The 22319-nt window shown below is 44.7% G+C and overlaps 1 protein-coding gene across 3 annotated transcripts in view; it reads right to left on the reverse strand.

The window, feature by feature from the left end:
* spidr (scaffold protein involved in DNA repair) overlaps positions 1–22319 on the reverse strand; it is a 336544-nt gene that overhangs the window by 105803 nt on the left and 208422 nt on the right. For all 3 annotated transcript variants that reach the window (XR_005943341.1, XM_041190250.1, XM_041190247.1), the window contains exon 9: positions 196–400. Coding sequence is in view for 2 of the 3 variants with exons in the window: in XM_041190250.1 (XP_041046184.1) it covers positions 196–400 (205 nt within the window). In the remaining variant the exon portion in view is untranslated. The remainder of the gene's footprint in view (positions 1–195; positions 401–22319) is intronic.

Here is a 22319-nt window from a genome sequence, read left to right on the forward strand (position 1 = left end):
TATCATGCTAGTTCAGTGTAGAGTGCTCACCATGATAGAAGGAGCTTTCCTCTGCAACTAACTGGGCTATACTCATTCTGGGGCTGCTCGATGGTGGGACTGGGTATCTGAAGTGTTTCATTTCCTGTCTCTTAATACCTTTCAACACGATGAAGACATTCACAAGACAAAACTGCAAAAATGCTTGAAACTCACCTGATCAGCTGAATTATGCTTTTGACTTGAATCAATAAGATTAAATTTCACAGCTAAAGACATTGGCACTTTCCTGAACACCATTGGTTTTCCCGGACAGCAATAGTTAACTTCTGCTACAGCAATTTTTTTTGGACGTATCTTCTGACTAAAGTAAGTGCACAAAATAACAGGAACTTTTTCATCCTGGATATCAAGTTTTTGCCTGCAAGAAACACAGTGCAAGAATCATGGTGAAAAATTAGAGTATTAAGTCAAACTGGTTTTACTACTTCATCAATAAATGTACTGCTTAAAATGATGACATGAATCAAACATCAATTCTGCCTGATTTAATTGTTAAACTTTGCATATTGAAGAAAAAAACAATATTGGACAAAGAGAACCAAACTGTCAGTCAGACATTTGAAATAGAATACTCAAAATGCTGTGATCTATGACAACAAATGTCAGAAGGGTGTTCTGATGAAAAATACAATTGCTTGTCATTCAGGTTAGTTGGTGAAAATCTTAAAATATTTAAAAACAATAGTGTTTCACGATGGGGGAGATTAGAGTCATTCTGGCTGGACGAACTATGATAGGCCTAAATTTTGTGATCTTGCAATAGAAGACTTCTTCTACAAAAACTCCCAATGAGTTCCACAATTTCAACCACAGACGTTGTCTGGGAGGCTTCAAGCAAAAAGACTCAGTTATTGCTGGGACAGTTTTCCTCGTCTCTTGCTCTTCAGTTGACGCTGGTGCTATTCTACACTCCAAGCCTCAGCTTTCCTTCCTCCATACTTCAAAGCACCATTCCCAGCTTCACACTCATTCCCACTGTAATCCATTTCCCTCCCCCATTCACAGACCTCCAATTCCCTCCCCCATTCACTGTCCTTCACTTCCCTCCGCATTCACTGTCTTCCATTTCTCTCCCCTGTTCACGGCCCTCCATCTTCCTCCCCCTTTTATTGCCAACCATTTCTCCTCATTTCCTCAGTGTTGCTTAAATCAGAGCTGGAAATGGAAGTGATTCAGGTCACTGAATCTGTAGGCAGGAGCTTCTGTCCACTCAAGAATTCAACAATAACAACATATTTATAAAAAGGCTTTGATGTGATGAAACATCCCAAGGCACTTCACAGGAGCATACATAAAAAAAATGTCACCAAGGTATGGTGAAGTTGGAGGAGGACATCTGACCAGTCAACAGGAGGCCAGATTGGTTGGAAGAGAAGAGGTTGGAGATCGTACTGGGGTTGATGAGTATCTTTGAAAATCGCTCTTGGCAATAGGAGATGAGGGAGTGTGGATGGGTACATGTGTGCTGCAATAGTTGCAAATGCCTACCTCAGTGACAAACATGACATGTTGCAGGTCTGTCAAAGATGCAGCTATTTCTTTAAGTCTTTCTCCTCATTGTTGAGTTGCAATTATGTGTGTAATTTCTTTAGATCAATCACCCACCCCAGCAGACACTATCCCCCAAAGGACCCAGCATAACCTCTTATGAAGAGGAGGGGAATTCAGAGGATGCAACATCATATTCTTGTTCCGCAGCTAGCACCAGCTTAGTGGGTTTGGTCATGTCGGCCAAAACGGTTGCATCTACTGGTTTGAAAACTGCACAATTGGCAGACCAGATGTCAGAGGCTGTGACAGACCAGATCTCTAACTCTCAAATGTGGAAGACCAGGAAGACGCTGAGCTCCAGGCAGATGATGAGTGTCTGAAGTTGTCTGTGAAGCAACAGATGTTGGATATCCAAAGGGAGGTAGGTGAAGATCTGGCAGAGCTTCCAGGCAGTATGTGCAGCCTGGCAAGTACAGTGGAGGAATCTATCCAGGCCATGAGCGATGTAATCTTCTCCTCTTCTGAACACGTGGCATTCTCTGTTAAGATCTTGGCAAATCTCATCAAGTGCCAGAACCAGCAGTATAATCAGGGGATTTTGGGATACGTGCAAACCTGCAAGCCCTCACGTTGTCTTGAGCTCAAGTGAACAGTGCCAATGTGAAAATGGATGAAGCACCTGAAATCTCCACAAGGTCCTCATTCATCTCAAGAAAGCAGGAAGGGCCAACTGGACCTCATGATGGCAGATGAACAACAGCTGTCTGCATCTGGGGGCTCCTCTCAGAGTCTCGTTATTTGGAAAAAAGATATAATTGCATTACAAGCAATTCAGAGAAGGTTCACTCAACTCATTCCTGGGTTGAGGGGCTTATCTTATGAAGAAAGTTCGAATGGTTGGATTCTATACTACTCATTAAGAGTCTACAAGAATGAGGGGTGATCTTATTGAAACATATAAGATTCTGAGATCACTTGATAGGATTAGATGCTAGGAGAATGTTTCCACTTGTGTGGGAGACTAGAACCAGGGTACACAGTTGAAGAATAAGAGGTTTCCCTTTTAAGGTGGAGATGAGCAGAAGTTTTTCTCTCAAAGGATCGTTAGTATGTGGAACTATCTTGCCCAGAAAACAGTGGAAGCTGGGTCATTGAATTTATACAGGGCAGAGTTAGACAGATTTTTGATAGGAAAGGGAGTCAAGATTTATGGGGGGCTGACAGGAAAGTGGAGTCGAGATGATGACCAGATCAGCCATGATCTTACTGAATGATGGAGCAGGTTCAAAGGCTGAATGGCCAATTCCTGATCCTGAGCATTGTGTTTCCTCTCCTTCTCTGCCAGTGGCACCAACACTTTAGGATGCTGCAGTGAAAGAAGAGACTCCTGTTACTGTGCAGGAGACCATCACAATGCCAGGGCCCTCGCAGGCTTGGGTGACCAGTGGGCGCTCGCCAAGGTCATCGAGGCTAATGGGGCATCAGGATCAGCAGCCTGCCTCTGGCGCCTAGATAGACGCAGCCTTCTACAGAACTGGTAATTTGAGCACTGCCCATACACCCTTTTTTCAGGTAATGTCTTTTCCTTGGGCAGCCCTGCCCCCTCTCATCTCTGAGGCCTTTTGGCCCTTTAGTGTCAGCATGTCACACATGTGCCTGGCAAGCTGGTTGCTGCTGCCTCTGGCCACTTGCCCTCCTCTCCCCTCATCTCCTTCCCTCTTCCTAATTTAATTTAAGGTGCCTCCACCAGAGTGCACAATTCCGATGGCCTCAATGCCTCCTTCCTTTCAGCCTGCCATCTGATGGTCCCTCAGTGGCTGAAGCCCCTCTTCCCTGTTGACCAGCTTACAGCTGAATCTTTGAGTGGTTCAACATCTCACACTTGTGGAGAGTGCTCAGAAAATAATTTCCTTTATCTCTTATGCAGTCTCAGCTGCAGCCTCCAACTCATCAATGTGCTTGTTCCAATGTAATGTTCCAGTCGGGCTTAATGATATTGGGGACCTGACCTGAGGTCACTATGCCTGATTTTACATTGGATTGGGAGGGACATTCATCTGCACACAGCTGTAAAAAGATTCAGCCCATAGTAAGCAGTGACTGGAATATCTTGGGCGAAGGTGTTGCTGGATGGGGAACTGTGATGTCCACACTGTTTTTGCTCGAAGACACTAACATCTCCCAGTGTGAAACCTCTTCCATCTAATTTCATACAACCACCGTCAAGTTTTATGAATAAAAGCAATATAAAGATAAATGCTGTCACTACTGACACTCAAATAGAAACTGTTGCGATTCAAGAAAGTGGTTCTTAGAATTCCAGTAAATGGTGGGAACTCAAATTTCAGCACTGCTTATTACTGCAGGTTTGCTGCATCTTTCTAGCACAGCAAAATGAGCAGAGTACTTAAAACATTTAGTGTATAAACTAACTGCATCATCTTCAAACAAATTATTTTCACACACAAGGTTATATTAGTGTTACTAATCCTCATGATAGCGGATCCAGCCAAATTATTTATGGGCAAATTGAAATTATTGAGGAAGACTTGTTTTTAAAAAGGAGATACAAGCAAAAGCTGGCTAAGGCTGTAAATTAACAATTTTTTGGAAAATTCTCTCTGGACCAACTAGTCCAGAGAGAATGGAATATCATGCCTACTTCGGACAGAGACACTTGAAAGGGAGAGAAGCAATGCAAAAGATTGAATTTTAATCTCCTATGGTTGCAGAGACAATGGAGACTGATTACCATTTCAGCAGAAACCAACTCTTGTTGAGTTATATCACAGGAGGTGGAAATGGACTGGGTTGAAAGAAAGTAGGTTCTGGGTAAAAGACATGTTTGCTTTTTCCCTTCCAGGAATACAAAAGGGAATGGGTTAAAAAGCCAGCTGCAAACTTGATCAGTGTGTTCTAGTTCTGGTGCGCTAGTGTGTGCTGTGAAGGGCATAGCAGAAGAACAGCAACTAGGCATCCCTGCAGCTTGCTGGTAAAAGTCTCTTCTCTCTGTCAGGCTGGAGGCAAGTCAGCAAAACCACAGTCAAAAAGGAAACGGGATTTCCTTCAGCTAACCTGCAGAGCCAGGTGTCTCCAAACCAACTGCTTAACTGCCAAAGTCAGCTCTACTGGAATCACCCAACATAACTACTCCTCATGGACAAGCCAAAGGCTGAATCATATATCTTTTTTAATTTTTATTTTCGGGCCCAACTTCTCATTTCTGATCTGTGTGTATGTTTGTTGTGTTTTTATTATACTTTTCTTGGGTTTATTAACTAATAAGCTTACTCTTTCTTTGACTCAAGAAGGCTTAGATAAATTGGCTCTTTCTAAAACATAAATACATTTGGGCTTGGAAAAGGTATCCATGAGGGAAGCATTAAAGAAGGGGAGCCAGCTCATTCCTCCTCACCCAGGAGCATGTCAAAATTGGGGTCCCATTTGGGAAGGTAACAATTTGGGGGTATCTCATCCATAGTCATGACAAATTGGGGCACCTCGCCCAGGGACAAGTCGTAACATAATGAATGCTATTGATTCTTTTTATTCATAATTTAAAATTATTTTGAGATTATTTTAGGTTAGTTTCTTCTTACAGAAAGTGAATTTTGAGTAAATCAACCTACTGCATGCTCCTGGGCAAGTCAGGTAAATGTCTCAGCATCATGTTCAATTGAGCTGAGATTGAAATTCCACCTCCTATCCATCACCAAGACTGCCGCTTTGCACAAGATTTCATAACTGCCTGCATATTGGCCTCTGCCACTGGAACGTTTACATATGTTTTTTCCTTCTTGGGTTCCACTTTCCTCATGTTCTCCTTTTGGGCCTCCCATACACATAACCTCAAACTCCAATGAGTCTAAAATGCAGCCACTTACACCCTATCCCTTATGTAGTCCTGCTTTCCCATCATTCCATTAGGAAAACTGCAATGGTGGGTCCTACTCCTGCTGGTTTTTGCCAAGTACACATGTATCATGCAATTATACTTTTCACGGATAAGAAAAGGAGGCAAAAGTGGTGGAAATTCAGGCAGGGGCATCATTCCGCCTGTTTCAATAAGTAAAAAATTTTACAATGGGGAAGCAAAGGTGGACCTCTGGAGGAAGTGAGTTCACTGTTTCCAATAGCTGGAGTCGATAATCAGAAAGCAAAAAAATCAGAAGCGACATGAGGAAAAACTTTTGCTTAAATTAATGAATGTTAGGTTTTGGAATGATAGAATGGCGGAAAGAGATTCAATAGTAGATTTCAAAAGCAAATTTGATAAATACTTGTAGGGGAAAGAATTGCAGGTATATGGGAAAAGAGCCAGGGAGTGGGACTAACTGAACACAAAAGCGAAGTACTACAAATGCTGAAATCTGAAATAAAAACAGAAAATTCTAGAAATACTCAGCAGGCCAGGCCGCATCTGTGCAGAGAGAAACAGTTAATGTTTCGGGTTGATGAAGACATTGAAGAGGAAAGATAGAAATGCAATCAGCTTTGAGCAAATTAAAGGGGGAGGGGAGGTAAGGTGGGGGAGAACAAAAGGGAATGTCTGTGATAGGGTGGAGGATAGGAGAGATTAAATGACAAAAGGTTTTGTGGTTATGGGTAAAGTAAAGAAACAAAAGATGTGCCCAGATGGGCTGTGAATGGCTGGATAAAAGCTATCTGAATGCAAAGATCAGAACGATCTAAAATTGTTGAACTCAATGTTGAGTCCAGAAGGTTGTAGCGAGCTGAACTGAAAGTTGAGATGCTGCCCCTTAAGCTTGTGTCAAGCTTCCTTAGAACACTGTAGCAGGCTAAGGGCAGAAAGGTCAGAGTCGGAGCAAGGTGAAATGACAAGCAACAGGAATTTCAGGATCATGCTGATAGACGAAAAGGAGGCGTTCTGCAAAATGTTCATCCAGTTTCCGTTTGGTCTCCCTAATGCAGAGGTGACCGCATCATGAGCAGCGAACACAGTATACTAAATTGAAAGTAGTACAAGTAAATCACCATTTCACTTGGAAGGAACATTTGGGGCCTTGGATGAAGTGAAGAGAGGATGTAAAAGGACAGGTGTTGCACCTCCTGCATTTTCATGGAAAGATGCTGTAGGACAGGGAGGGGATGTTGGGGCGACTGACAAGTAGACCAAGATGTTGTGGAGAGAACTGTCCCTTCAGAATGCTGAAAGGGAGGACTCACTAGTGGGACTAATTGGATTACTCTTTGTAGGGCTCTCAGACTTGATGGCCTTCTTCTGTCATACCATTCTATAATTATATCCTAAAATCTGGAACCACCAAAAAAGGGTTAGCCAGTGTCCTGACTTCAAAGTCTCAGGAATGTTGGATCTTTTGCGATTCAATCCATCCATGACCTTCCCCAAACTATTTCCGCTACCTCTTGTAGTCCTATAAACCTTTGGCTCTCTAATCCTTTGCGCGTTTCCCAATTGCTTTTTCCCTCTCTAACCTATAGCTGGGTACAGCCATCAGCTATCTTGGGGCAGATTTTTCCGTGCCCATTGGCGTCAGGCGTCATGGCGGTATGAACAGACAATAAGGCAGCAAGGCCAAATATTGGTTTCATGCCGTCATGAAGCCAGTTTGCGATCGATCGCTCTGCCTGTCAATGGCGGACCACCTTTCCTGCTGCCAAATGTCGAGAACTTCATATTAATACATCTGCATATCATTATATGCCCTGCTTGCCAGAATCATCACCCCACACTGGATCATCCGAGCACGTCGGCGTGCTGTTTCACAACAGCATTAATAAGACATACACCTGGCAAGCTGCACTTTGAGGGGAACTCAGAGGTCAGTGCTCACTACCACTGCGCAACACTCGTGAGAGTCGCCTGTTATCGGCAAGATGAGGCACCACACATTCAGGCAAGGGCACAGGCAAGTCACTTTTTCCCAGCTGGCTGACAGTGCGGTGCTGGGACAAGGTCTGCACAATGGTTGGGCCGAGTTGGCAGGGGTAAGGCAGCACTCTGTAAGGGGAGTTGGGGTGGGGGACAAGGGCTGCACTGTGTCTAAGGCAAGTTGGGGAGGGCAAGACAGCTTGCTGTGAGGCGAGTTAGAGGGGACAAGGCAGCCCAGAATTATGGTAGTGCATAAGCACATGCTGGGGGTGGGTGGGGTGGGGAGGGAAGCAGCCACTTATTAGGGAGACCTTGTATAAAGTGACCATTCCTCCACAGATGAGACAGTTCAGGCGCAGCCACATTGACATGCTTGGAGTCAGGCCTCTAGCTTATCTGCCTTTCTTAAGCAACACAGATGCGTGAAAGTGCCACCAAATGCTCCAGAGCTTTTCACCCCTTGGGCACAGACTGCAAACTAATGAGTGTTTTAGTGGGCTGCAGAACAATTGGACGACTGAGCAAGTTGTACAATCTCCTTGTGAAAGCTGGCCATGCAGCAGTCACTGGTGGACACACTCACAGCCCCTTGCAATGTCATCATTCAGGTTTGGATCAGTCTCTCCCACGGTTCAAGCTAACAGCGCAGCCTTGTAGTGCAGGTTAGGAGAATGCCTGTGCCCGAGCTGAGAGCACAGCATGCAGTCCAGTGGGCGAAACTGCCACCAATTGGTCAGGTAGAGTGGGGTTTCTGTCAGCCATGCACTAAACTCTGGCCATCCATGTGGTGGCCGGCATTCTCTGGGATGTGTTAAGGGGCCTTCAGATTTATTCAAGAGAGGTTTTTAAAATACCCATGCTAATCCATGCATCTCTCTTTTTCATCCTGCAGTAGGAGTACATCAGGACCATAGAGCCCGGTGACCTAGCTGTATGCCTCATGGCTTACAGGGAGTGGAGACGAAGGAGAAGAGAGCGACAGAGACGCCTGGCTGGACTGAGGGAGGAGCTGCACCCTCTGGAAGAAGGGGCGGCTGGGCTCCCATGCATGCCACTGAAGAGCCACAGCGAGTTGTAACTGGTCAGCGCCTAACTAGACCCAGAGTCTATAGACCGCCCTTGTCATTCCTGCAGATGACCAAGAACCAGTGTCACTGAAGACCGAGCTTGTATAGGGAACTGGTGAGTCACATCTGCCACCTGCTGCAGGATTTGGCACCATAGGGACATAGAGGGCATCCACTGCCAGTGTCCATGAAAATGACTGCGGCGTTCAATTTTTACACCAGTGCCTCCTTTCAAGGCTCCACAGGTGACCTCTATGGGATATCACAAGACTCCATGCACAAATGCATCCATGAGGTCACGGACGCCATCTTCGCAAAGGCACACAACTTCGTGCATTTTGCCTCAGATTAGGAAAACCAGGAAGCAAGAGCGCTGGGATTTGCCCGGATCTCAGGTTTCCCATAGGTGCAGGGTGCCATCGACTGCACTCACATGGTGCTCAAATCTCTGTGGCAACAAGGAGCAAACTAAGTCAACCACAAGGGCTTCCACTCGCTGAATGTTCAGCTGGTGTGCAAACGCCACAAATGCATCCCACAGGTCTGCACATGGTTCCCAGGGAGTGTCCACTATTCCTACATTCCCTGAAGGCCTCAGATTCCTGACGTCTTCCAGGGTCCAGAGAGGCTGTAGGGTTGGCTCCTCGCGGTCAATGGCTACCTGCAAAGGGCGTGACTGATGACGCCTTTGCGGCGGCCTCAGAGTGGAGCAGAGAGAAGAGACAACAAGGCTCATGCCGCAACTTGCACTCTGGTGTAGCAAACCATCGGAATGAGATTCGGGTGCCTGGAGCCCTCAGAGTCCACAGAGGGTATCACACATTGTCGTTGTCCGCTGTGCCCTGGACAACCTGGTGCTGCAATGGGAAGAGGAGCTGGCTGAGGAGGAGATGGAGAAGCTGCATGTTTCACCCGATGAGGAGGACATCGATGGGGATGAGTGTGAGGAGGTCCTCGAAGGTGATGAGGCCATCGCACTGGCCAGACGAGGCAGGTACGCTTGGGAGGCCCTCATAGGTGCTACGTTCATGGAGGATGATGATGACATGCAGTGCGAAGACACCATAGATCCGCACATTGCATCTGTGAACGTCTGACTCCCATCTGGCTGGCGGCAGCGCACATACCCTCTGTGATAATGCTCCTGTCATGGAGGCGCAGCGGATGGCCATAATCCCGACATTCCAGGAGGATGATGATGACAAGCAGTGACACTCCATAGATCCTCACATAGCATATGTGAATGTCTGACTCCCTGTCTGACTGATGACAGATCCCTTGCGCCCTGTGAACAGGGTCATATCAAGGAGAGACAGCAGGGAAAATATAAGTTCTAAGGCATCTTTTGTGAGCTGAACCCTTCAGGACCACAGTCACTGGACACAGATGCTGATGAGATGGGGGGCCAGCCCCACCTCAAAGATGCTGAGAGCATACAGGGAGAATGATAGGCTCTGTGCTGCTGGCCCAGGTCATTCTGGCAGCAATGACAAGCACCATTGAAGTGCAGGCATGAATGATTTGTCCAGTGAGTGTGAAGACGCACCATCAGTGTGCTGGGACGATTGCATAAAGCACAGGGAACAGACCCTGGATTGAGACACCTGCCTTTATCTTGTGCAGGGACCAAGGTTTCACATGAGTGACATGAACATTGCTCATCAGAACAAGGAGCCATAGGCAAGGAGATATTCTTGGGAGTTTATTTACAATAGTGAACATTATGTGCAAGTCATTCACACCCGTGCTCATGCTGTACAACTGCACCTTCTTAAAAAGTTTCTAACCCTGCCACTATTTCTTGGTGCTCCCCAGACATCCACAGCAGAGGTGCAGGCAGACTGCTGATTGCTATGCCATGTCTACGGTGACCTTGGTGGGTGTCCTCTGAAAGGCCAAGACCTGGAGGGCTCCGGCCTGCTTTTGTGGTCCTGCTGTGTGGCAGTGGCAGCCTCCTCGGCCTATGGAGCTGGAGCTGCTGGGATCACAGGAACAGGAGATTTGGATGGGCCGGGCACTCCCTGAGTCACCTGGCTGGATGGCCCCGGAGCATGCACCTGCTAATCCTCCTCCCTATGGGTTCCTGAAGGCCCCTGGCTGACTCCTTGAGGAGAAGCGGAAGTTGCAGTGAGATCGAGCTACCCCACACCTCTCTCGCGTTGACACTGTTGGAGGCCAGCTATGGTGTCAGGGATGGAGTTCAGTCCGCGCAGCAGTGCAGGACTGATGTCCTGGAGCAAGGTCTCCATAGCGGCTGTCATCCTGCCAACGTCAACCTTGAGAGCACAATCACCTCCGGCTGAAGGCAGATGGATTTCATCTGTCATCCCTTCCCGCTGTTCCCATAATTATCGCTGCAACTCCAACCAAGTCCAGAGGCTCATCATCTGACTTGGACTCTGCAGATCCCTTACCTCCAGCAGTCCTCCGAGTGCCGACAACCTTGGGCGTCCTGCCTCCGCCTGCTGTGGAACAGATTGTGTGATGTGCTCACCAGATTGTGAACCCGAGCCTGCTGTACATGTAGATCCCACCAAGGTATGTGTTGCTGCACTGCTGGAGGGTGTGGGTGAGCACTGTGATAGGTCTTCAAGGGTGTTGTCCTCAGGGTCCTCATATGAGGTGCTGTCAGTGCTGGAGTTGGAGCCAAGATTGTCTGAGGGCAACTTAGCAGATGTGCCTACGAGACAAAGTGGAGATTATTAATGCATGGCCGCACTAACAGTGGACTCACAGTTGAATTGTCAGAGGATTAATCTGGTGCATGAACTTCGCTTGGATGTTAGTTGCCGATCTCGCTGTCATCGCAGGAATGGTCCACATCCACCCAGGTCAACTCTGATGCACGGACTTCGAAGGGAGCCTTGATGTCCAGCGCTTCACCCCACCGGTCTGGGACCTCTCCCTTTTATTGTGTGCAATCTTGTCCTGCATAAAGACAGTTGGAGAGAGTGTGAGCAAGGCGTATGCCCAGCCAAATGGGAAGGATGCCAGTTGTGCATGTGTGTGTGTGCACTAAGTAGAGCCATGGACGGGATGAGGAGGCAATCTCCAGAGGAGATGAGGCCAGATGGAGGTGCGAGGGTGTGTGTGAGAGAGTGGTAATATCCCTTGAGTTGGCAGTGAGTGAGATGCCAGTGAATGTGTGATGGGCTTGTGAGTATGAGAGTTTGGAGTGATGAGATGGTTGACTTACTCTGGCAGCATGCATGAGACTGTTCATCCTCTTTCTGGGTGACCAAACTTTTGTGGCAGCGTTGGCATTGACCACTGCTGCCACTGTCTTCCAAGCCAGATTGGTGATGTTGCTGCCCTTCCTGCAACCAGAGTGGGGGTAGAGGACTTCATGGCGTGCCTCCATGGCTTCTAAAAACCATTCCAGGGATGCATCACTGAACTGGGGGACTGAAGTTTTCTTGCCTTTCTGGGCCATGTCTTCCATGTGGCAACCCTGGGCTGGAAGCACTGAGAGGCATGTGTGTGGCTGCACTTTAAGTGTGGTGCCTGCCGTGAGGAAGTGATGAGGTGGCAGCGTAGGAGGTAAATCGGAAGCCGCCCGCCAGTCAAACGGCGTGTTTCCTTGGAATGCATGATTAATGAGGCGGACTGTATGGCGCAAAAATCTATCATTGCAGTCAGCGGGTAAAACGCCCTTTTTCTCACCTGCTACTGCACTTAGTGCAAATCTGGGACGATTCCACCCTTAGTCTCACTTTCAGACTACCTCCCAAATTCCCTACTCCTCTCAATTTCTCAAAAGCTACCAGATCCATGGTTGGCAAGTTTTTAATTTTTGAAGCAGAGACTTTTAAAAAAATTTTAAATGAAAGTTGCTGCTGTGCCAGATGTAAAACTACATGGACAGATTAATGATCACAATATAAAAGCAAAATACTGAGGATGTTGGAGATCTGAAATGAAAATAGAAAGTGCTGGAAAAACTCAGCAGGTCTGGCAACATCTATGAAGAGAGAAACAGAATTAATGTTCCAAGTCCATATGACTCTTCTTCGGAATCCTGGAAGCGAATGAACATTCTTACTTATGAATAGGTCAAATAGTATTTCTGTTTCTAAGTTTCGAGAGTCTTAAGTTGATTATAAATTAGCTGATTAGAATTGAAACGGTTTTAATAATGTGGTTATGACCAACAGAGCTTTTGGGTATCGGAGATCCCATCTATTCAATACATGTATTAATGGTCTCGATGAAAGGCACTCGGATTGCAGACAACTAAAAATTGAAGTAAGGACATTTGTAAGAAAAGAATTGAATTCAAAGAGATCTAGACACACTATTATTGGACAAGTAATGGAAAATTGCACTTATTACAGAAAAGTCATACATAGCAGTGATAAATTGCAAATATTAATAAGCACCTGGTGAATAAGTCACTGGAGTACAGCAGGCTTTTCTTGTTCACTTGACACCGAACATGTCACCACACTAACATCAATTTGGCTTCTTGGAATTTTATACCACTTTATATAAATTGATTATCAAAAAAAATCAATGTACATAAATGTGGAAATGTAAAAATAAAAGTTAAAATCTGGGTATGTTTACCATAATTTTAATCCTATAAGTCTTTTATGTTCATCTGCACAATTAGCCTTAAACAATAACTTGCAAAGTGTAATACTTTAGTATAATTTAGTTTCTTTCATTTTGAAATGAAAGTAATGACATTCAGCTAAAAAAGACTTGCTTATTTGTGCCAATATCAATAAAACATTTAGATGGAAAACATTATACCTCAAAAACCCTGAAACATAGACGCTTAGTACTCAAATGTTACAGAAAGAACCAAACTCAATTTATCTCAATTTCAGAAAAATGCATCTCTGATGTTAGCTATACTGGTAAAAATACTAGTAATGTTAACGGATATAAAAAAACACTATTGAATAACCACATTCTTTCAAATTAATTGTTTATCTTGAAGTCACTTTTGAAGCAACAATTTCAAAAAAGCCAAGAAGAATCTCACAAAACCATTGAAATGCAATTCTTCCTCCCTGTGGAAAGCTAATTGTAAAGGAGGCGGTAAATGTTGAGTTTTCTTTAAGCAAATGAGTAAATACTTGGAAAGAGATCATTTAACATCAAATGACTTTTGAATTCTTTGTCTTTGAATCAATTTGTAATTTTATTTTAATCAGCAGCAAGATTAAAATTGGTCTCAAGTGCTATGCTTACCCATTGTATTATTTCAATTCAAGAGATTTACTTTAAACACTATTTTCATTACCGATTTGAAAACAAATATGAAGAAAAACAGGAAAGGGCAGTGAAGTCAGATTAGAGCAAGTGCTTCCAGTTAAAAGCTAGTACCGGAAAATCCACAGTGGGCTGAATGCCTTCTTTGAGCTATTTCAGCAACTGTATTCCATTTTTTTAACAAATTACGTTTCCTCCCACGTGCTAACACCATTACCAATCAAATAGAAAAATTCAATGGAAACACTGCTCATAGCTAATATAGGAAACTTAACATGAGTGCCTGAGCTGGGTTTTAGAATTATTTAAATTCTTTAATAAGATTGGGCATCGGTTCCTCAGTTCTGCAGATCCCAACATTCTGTATGTTTCTTTAATAATATAATTATAGTTAGGATTGCCATTTGTCAATGGACCAGACGGGAAGGATTGGAGCAGGAATGGACAACACATGTGCTCATCAAATTCATTTTAAATTAAGAAGCCAATGTGAAAGATCAAGGTGCATTTTTCAGCACATTATTAAAGTTGAAAAAAGTGAAAATGAGTAGCAGATCAGGGAAAATTGTTTCAGATAATGCTCTGTTTGGATTTTAACAGTCTGAAGATCATAACAGGAAGGAAAGAGAGAGAGGTAAGGAATTTAAATTTGCTGATCCTGGAAAAAAATGGATTAGATCAAGTGACTCTACAGTAAATCAATGGGCCCATCTGGAGGAGGAAGAGCATGTAGAAGATTTTGTTGCAGTTTAAGAGGAGCAAGAAAGAGACATTTGAAGGACCATTGACCATAATCATATCAATTAAAGAGGTGAATAGGGGGAGGAGGGAGAGAGAGAGAGTAAGAAAGAAAACTGTACATATATTTAAATGCTTAGAAACGAAAAATGGATCATCACTTGTCAGACAACAGACTAATGCCTATTTCACACTCCTGGACAGGATACAAGACTTGAGCTCCAAGCCGCACACCATCCTGACTTAGAAATATATTGCTGTTCCTTCACTGTCGCTGGGTCAAAATCCAGGAAATCCCTCCCTAACAGCACTCTAGGTGTCCCTACACCACATGGGCTGCAGCAGTTCAAGAAGGCAGCTCACCACCATCTTCTCACGGGCAATTAGAGATGGGTAATAAATGCTGGCTGAGACAGCGATGCCCCTATCCCATGAGTGAATAAAAAAAAAGACCCAGCATTGTGGGTTGTTTTTCTTCTCCTCAGTGAAGTAGCTAACAGGAAGAAGCTACTAAAGTCAAGAAGTGGCTCCAACATTTATGGTGCGCTGACCTGGAAATGAATCTACAGCTGGTTAACTTAAGCAAAACATGACATCAGTGAGTGTCTCTATATGGGCTATAAGATGATCTTTCTTTAAGTTGTTTTGTTGGGAAACTTATTGTAACAGGCCAGAATCTTCAGATCAGCATGCGGGGGTGGATCCCGCCCGCCAACGCAAAAAATGACATGTGGGCGTGTGTCCTGACCTCATCGCATGTCATTTAGCTCTTCAGTTTGGCTGGCTTTCACCAATTAAGGCCATTTAAACATCAATTAAAATAATTAACAGAGCTGCCCGTCCAACCTTAAGGTTGGCGGGCAAGCGAAGAGCCCAGGCGGCCTTCGCATTTATCATGAAAACTCATCCGCGGATGAGATGAGGTTTCATGAAGATCTATAAACTCTAATAAAAATTTTTAATAAAATTCATAGACATGTCCCAGCTCATGTGACACTGACACATGAAGGGACATGTCTTAAATTTTATTTTCTTTATTTTAATTTTTCAAAATCAAACTAATCTCCCTGAGGCAGCTCAGTGCTTCTGGGCGCGCATCATGCTGGGCGCCCACGTAAAATGGCTGCGTGCCCACCCGCACCACTCCTGCTCAGCCCCTCTGACAGAGAAAACTCTCCCCTAAGTATACACTATACCAAAACTACTCTGACACAATCAAACAACAGGATATGGGTTCCCTTACTGAAAGGCAGAAAAAAGCTCTGTCTGGACTTCGCTTGGAAACTCTTGAACCCCACCTCCTATTGCCATTATCTCTTGCCACAATCATACAAAAGTAAACATGTGGAGGAATTAAGGAGAAAAGTCAGCATTCCACAAATAATTCGAATTCAGGGGAGGACACAATTTACAGAGACAAACAACAAAGACCCTGGGTATCAGAAATTTAAGTTCAGAAGGCAGACTAAGGAACTAGAGCTTGCTTTCTTGAAGAATAAAGTTTGAGATGATCAAACATACTACAAGACAGCCCAATTCCCTACTCCATAAAACTCATAAATAATTTGTAAATGATTGAGAATTTAACAAACTCAACCAGATAGCATACAATCAAGACTTTAATACAAAATGCAGGGTGCAGTAGACCTTTCATTTCTATTCTGTAAATTAAAGAGACCTGCATTTTGCAATGTACTATAATTATCTGCATGCTAAAATGATCATAATTGTGCAATCCTTTTACCATTTTACAATTTATTTTTATTTTAATGATTTCCTATAACTATGATAACCTGTTTGATTTGCATTGTCATCACAACTTGGCACCTACTGCCATGATTTTTCAATAAACCAATTGTCTATCACCTAAGTGACTTGGCATATCTAAGTGTCACTGCTTCAAAGATACCAACAAAATTGTATGCAATAGCTGACATCAGATGGGTTCAACTCTACCAACAATTTTTTTATTCGCTCATGGGATGTGGGCGTCGCTAGCTCAGCCAGCATTTATTGCCCATCTGCAATTGCCCTTGTCCAGAGGGCATTTAAGGGTCAACCACAGACCATCTGTGGGTCTGCTCACATGTCACAAGTCACATGTAGGCCAGGCCAGGTAAGGACGGCAGATTTCCAGATGGGTTTTTATGACAATGGTCATAAGTCATTCACAGTCATCATTAGGCTTTTAATCCCAGGTTTTTATTGGATTCAAATTCCACCATCTGCTATGCTGGGTCTCTGGATTACCAGTCCAGTGACAGTACCATTACGCCACCGCCTCCCCCATGTGTCATAATCTAGGCTGGCACTCCAGTGCAATACTGAGGGAGTTCTGTATACCAGAAACTGTTTTTTAGTTTGAAACAAAACCTCATCTACTCGCTCAAGTAGACTTAAACGACCCCACAGCATGTTTTCAAGGAAGAATGAAGAACTTCTCTAAGTGTACTGGCCAATACTATCCCTCAATCAATATGACTGCAATAGATAACTAGTCACTTGTCTTACAATCTCTGGCTACATATGCTACCATTTCTACCTAAAGAAGGAAATCCTAAAAAAAATACGGAAGTTATTGCTACAACATGACTGCATTACCCAATACAAGAGTTAGTGGGAAAGTAAAAGGAGCCCCTGAAAACCAAAAGTAGATCTGAAAAATCAAAAAGTAGCCCACAGAAAGGTATCAAAAAAAGTCCTTGAAATAGAAATTACCTCTGATTTATACCAAAAATAAAAATACCTGGAAAAACTCAGCAGGTCTGGCAGCATCTGCTGAGAGGAACACAGTTAACGTTTCGAGTCCGTATGACTCTTCAACAGAACTAAGTAAAAATAGAAAAGAGTAAAAATAGCTTTTACCTCTGATTTATAGTTGTTTTTTTAAAAAATATTACAAAAAAAATCTATATGGTTTGTAGTGATTTTTAATCTAAATTGACTGAACATGGCACCATAACAATTTTTGCCGAGGGCAAGAGTACACCAGACTAATGAACAAGAATCTAGACTTGCACTCAGATTTCTTTTTAAAAGAAAAACGAGTAAAATTGATCAATGTGTCCGACTGTAGTGTGGAAGATAACTGGCTGTTATCCCAATGAATGTACTATGGAGTCTTAGAACATCTTACCTACAATATCTTTAGAATGAATTGCTGAATTCATTATGCTGTTACAAGGAGGTATTGAAAGACATCCCGAAAGGAAGGAAGGAAAAAACAGGTCATCACATAACGTTTCAGACCAACCCAAAAGAAAATCTAACTATCTCATGCTTCTTCTGGTCAATTATATTCTGCACAACTTTCACAGCTATTAGCACCTGGGCTGAAGTCTCCTAGGTACCAGACACGTATGGAAGTAGAATAAGGAATAAAGCTATCCTGGCAAAATAAGTTACAAGTTATTTTCCATAAGGGGAAGATCTTCAAATCCAAGATATTTTTATGGAACACTTCACCCCTCCCAATTTTACTACTTTCAGATTCTCCCATCCAGCCTGGAATTTGTCCAAAATAACAACTCTTGACCTGGTTTTTCACTACAGGGGCAGAAAACAGAAGTTGGGACTATTTCCAGGTCCAGAAAGTGCTCCTGGAAGGAAACAGTCATTGGCCCCAAGTTTCATGGTGGAACCCCCTTAACTGGTATGGTTTGGTGCTCAATTAGTGGCCAGGGGGCAAGAAGAGAGATGGGACTACTCATCTGAAGCTGATTTAAACAGACTGTGGCTGCTGCTTGAGTGCTGTTACTTCAAGGTGGAAGATTAGAGGTGATTGGAATTCAAGAACATCTCAAAAGCCAGAGGCCTGGAATCCAGGGCAGGGCAGCCCCTTCAATTTTCTGATGCAGACCTGAAGCTTCTCCTGGAGGGTATGAGAGAGAGTGGGGAGGTCCTCTTCCCAGAGGTTGGCAGGAAGAGGCCAAGCACCCAGACTAAGCAAGCTTCTGACAGAGTCAGAAACAGTGTGGTCCAGAGAAGTTGAATCCTGTGCCCGCAGAGGTTGAACGACCTGATATGCTCTGGCAGGATGAACACAACCCCCAAAACTCAGGACAGGCCTCTGGGTAGTCACCCTCCAGCAGACAACTGAGGAACCTCGGGGCACAAGTTAACTGAACATGAGAATTGTGTGCCAAGGGCACTTATTGACCACTCAGAAAGGTTCAGGGCTGCTGAGGACCTGTCACCATTGGTACATGCAGTTTCTAAAGTCTAGGAGCAGTTGGCATTCGTCACAGAGGACAACAGTGCCTTTTCATGTTCTCTGTTCTCCTTGCAGGAGAAACAAGCTTCTAATGCCTGGGAGAGGGCACAGATTGGTGGAGGGGGCCCCTTACCTTCAAGTGATCACATCCACCAAGGATGGAGTGATGGAAATAGCCAGGAGTGCAGGCCATGAGGGAGCTTGCCAGGGCAAGATGAGCACTCATGGTGGAGATGGTGATTAGAGAGTGCAATGCACTCATTAATGGGGTGCCATGCACCACCCTGTCTGACAATATACTCAACACAGTTGTATTGGGAAGTCTTAGCTCTGCAAAGGCTTTTTCTCTCCAAGGATACCTCTCTTGATCTTTTCTTGTGTCTTCCACAGTTTCAGACATCAAACCAAGCAGACCATTTCCCTCACCATCACCATATCAAGAAAATCAGCAAAGTTCCAAAGAAGTGCATCATTCACTAGCCTGGATACAGTCACCTCATGCAGTAGCACTGGGTGAGGAGAATGTCACCGGTGTACAAGAGGAGGTACCTGACACAGAGGCAGTTATGGGTTCTTCCCCCCGGAGGAGGGAAGACAGACTCTGCACTACTCAACTAGACACATGCAGGGCCTGAAGAGTCAGTAGAAAAGAGGTCCTGCCTAGACTAGTTGCAGCAGATATAGTCCCAAATGTTGGAATTCTCTGAGGCAGTGCAGGGACATGGGCAAAGAATCCATCCAACTCATCTGTCACCATGGCAAAGGGCTTTGAGCACACAAGCTCCTTCATTTAGAGAGTGGCCAACCTCAAGGAAAGCCACATACAGCAGCACCCGCAGGGGCTGTGTAATATGCAGGATGCATGCCCCCTTTAGCACGGGACTGTCAGTGGTGCTGATGGTGTAGGGATGTCTGGAGGGAATTCCAGTTGTGCCCCAGCTGGTGTTCTCCTCTAACCATCCAGTATGCCCGGCAAGGGCTGAGGATGTCACCAAAGAGGATAAGAGTGCCATCACCCTCAACCTCCTTAGATCCTCCCTCCATCTGAGGGGTCTTGTAGCAGGGCCCAGTTACAGAGGCTGCCCCTGCAATGATTCCAGTGCAGCAGTCTCTGGAGATGCGCCCATGTGGTACCTCCACAAGGATAAGTATCATTTGCATCTCAGCCACAAGCTGAGACAAACGAGCAGGCTGCTTCCACCTCTTCTGAAGCCACAAGGGGAGCACCTGTTAGAAGAGACCGAGTGAAGTTACAGGATTGCGCAGAGCACTGAGTGGGTCACAGCAGTGTCTTCTTCCAGTAACTGTGCAATGTCTTCCTTTCTGAGCACCATGTAAACAATGACACTTGAAAACGGATGGATTAGTGTCCTTTTGTTAACTGCAGAACAGGAAAGAAATATGATGTACTGAAGGAGAGCAAGAGTTCATTAATGGTGATGATGACAGCTCTGGGCAGATGTGCATCCTTCATTGGCAGTAAGAGTTTACATGTTCCAAGTTGCGTTTTCAAAGCTAACATCAACACAATCAGTTGAGAGTTAGTTCCATACCATGCAGTTCCTTATGGATCAGAGGGGCTCAGCTGAAATATGCTTGAATCAGATGATCCCTGACATTCCAGCATCTTTGAGCCTCCGGTCAGACCTAGCCACCTCCCTGTGCAGCTGGAACCCCTTGGTATTCTGCAGCTTTCCCCTCTGCCTCTTCTTCCTTCTTCTCTTCCACATCCTGCTCCTTATCTTCTTCCATTTAACTGTGTTCTTCCCGGCCCTCACTGTCCTCACCTCCGTGGAGGACCATGAATTCTGGACAGTGCAGCAGACCATGACAGCGAGAAAGACCCTTGCAGGTGTGTATCACAGGATGACACCTGCCCCCAATCCAGGTACTGGAACCACATCTTCAGAAACCCAATGGCCTGCTCAATCATTGTCCTGATGAGCAGATGGTTTTTATTGTATCACCTCTGTCTGGGGCTCTGGCAGAGGTGTGAGAAGCCTTTTCTTCAAGGAAGATCCCTTGCCCCTCTGAACCCATCCACACACTTTGGGGAATGAAGTGAAGAGCTGTCTACACTGACGGAGCATGAAGGAGTGAAGGCAGCTGCCAGGAAAGCAAGCGCACAAGTGCAGCTCTTGTTGCAATAACAGGCCAGCCAACCATTAAAGGAGTGGAAGCCCTTCCTGTTGATTAATTTCCCTGGCTAATTACTCAATACCTTGATGGTAACACAGATGCAACCATCTATCGTGATGTCCCGCACATGAAGGAATCCAGCTACGGAGGCAAAACCCAAGGCTGTCTGTGCCTGCCAGGTCCCAGCCGCCTGGACTTGAATATACTGTTCAGCTCTCACAAATAGGGCATCAGTGATCTGTGGTGTTGCGACATGCTACCAAGGTCTGCAGCTGATCATTGGAAAAAGCCAGAAGTGAAAGAAGTTCAAGGCCATAGTGTCTTTAATGGCAACTGGCAGAGCATGGCAATTAGTGCTGTGATGTGTGAGATCTTCTGGGACAAGGGCACAGCTGTCTGTGACCATGTGCCTGCAGAGTCACAGTTTCTTGTGGCAATGGTTCTTGGTATTCTCCAGGTAGCTCCATCTTCATTGTAGGTCCTCTGCTCAGTGTATGGTCCCCATTGCCTTTCTGCCCCTTGTCTCTCTCCCTGCCTTCCTGATTCCAAGGGCTCTGACCTTCCTGTCGAAATCGTTGCTCCTCATCACCATTGGTTCCAAAATATGAAAGTTGCACCCCCAATGCCAGCTGAAGCCTTCCATGTGTTCAGGTGGCCTCCCCAAGTTTACCTGGCAGCCTCACCCTCTTCTTATGCCTCAGCACAGCCCAAATGCTTATTGCCCACTCTCCTTGCCACCTGTACTGGGCTGATGGTACCTGTCTGCAAACTGGTGCACCCCATCTGCATTGTTCACCCTTTTATGAGGCTCAGCTAATTCTTTGAAGTGGCCACCTCACTGTGTTTCTGCCTTCATTCAGCAGGTCTGCTCAGACAATGTGTGAAGCCTCTTGCCCCTGTGAAAATCAGAACATGCCTCTTAATGAGCTCTGAGCTCTCAAAGAGCTCCTTAATCATCTTAATTGACCTTCATAATAGATTGGGCGGGATTGCAGGGCCACCACCACCACCCCCACACAGATGAAACTGACTAGTGCTAAGAACAGCACTGAGAAACTGGCTGACACCAGTGTTTTCAACCTTTGCACACCTCCATTTACATCCCCAGAAGCACACGAAAATTCAGCCTTGCATGTTTTTATTTTAGTAGGATGGGATGAAGAGGAGAAAGAGGGAGAACTGTGCACCCCCAACTATACTGCTTTTAGGTCAGCTTATCTATATTCCCTACAACTTTGTGAGGGATATATTGAATATATATAAAAATTCAACAGAAAAATAAGTGCCTGAGGACTGGCAAGCAACTAATATGATTCCTAAATTTAAAAAGCAAGTTACAAAATGTCCAGGGAACTATAGGCCAGTTAGCTTAATGTTGGTGGCAGGATGTGGAATCCTTACTCAACAATGTAAAAAAAATCTAGGAACTGAAAAACAATAGAGTAATTAATTTGGATTTCAAGAAGGTCATACTCGACCAAACCTACTGAATTGTTTAAAGAAAGGTTTAAATTTTTTAAATAAGTGGAATGCAATAAAGGTAATATTTTGATTT

Source organism: Carcharodon carcharias, chromosome 6, assembly GCF_017639515.1.
Source record: "Carcharodon carcharias isolate sCarCar2 chromosome 6, sCarCar2.pri, whole genome shotgun sequence".
In the NCBI taxonomy this organism is placed as follows: domain Eukaryota; kingdom Metazoa; phylum Chordata; class Chondrichthyes; order Lamniformes; family Lamnidae; genus Carcharodon; species Carcharodon carcharias.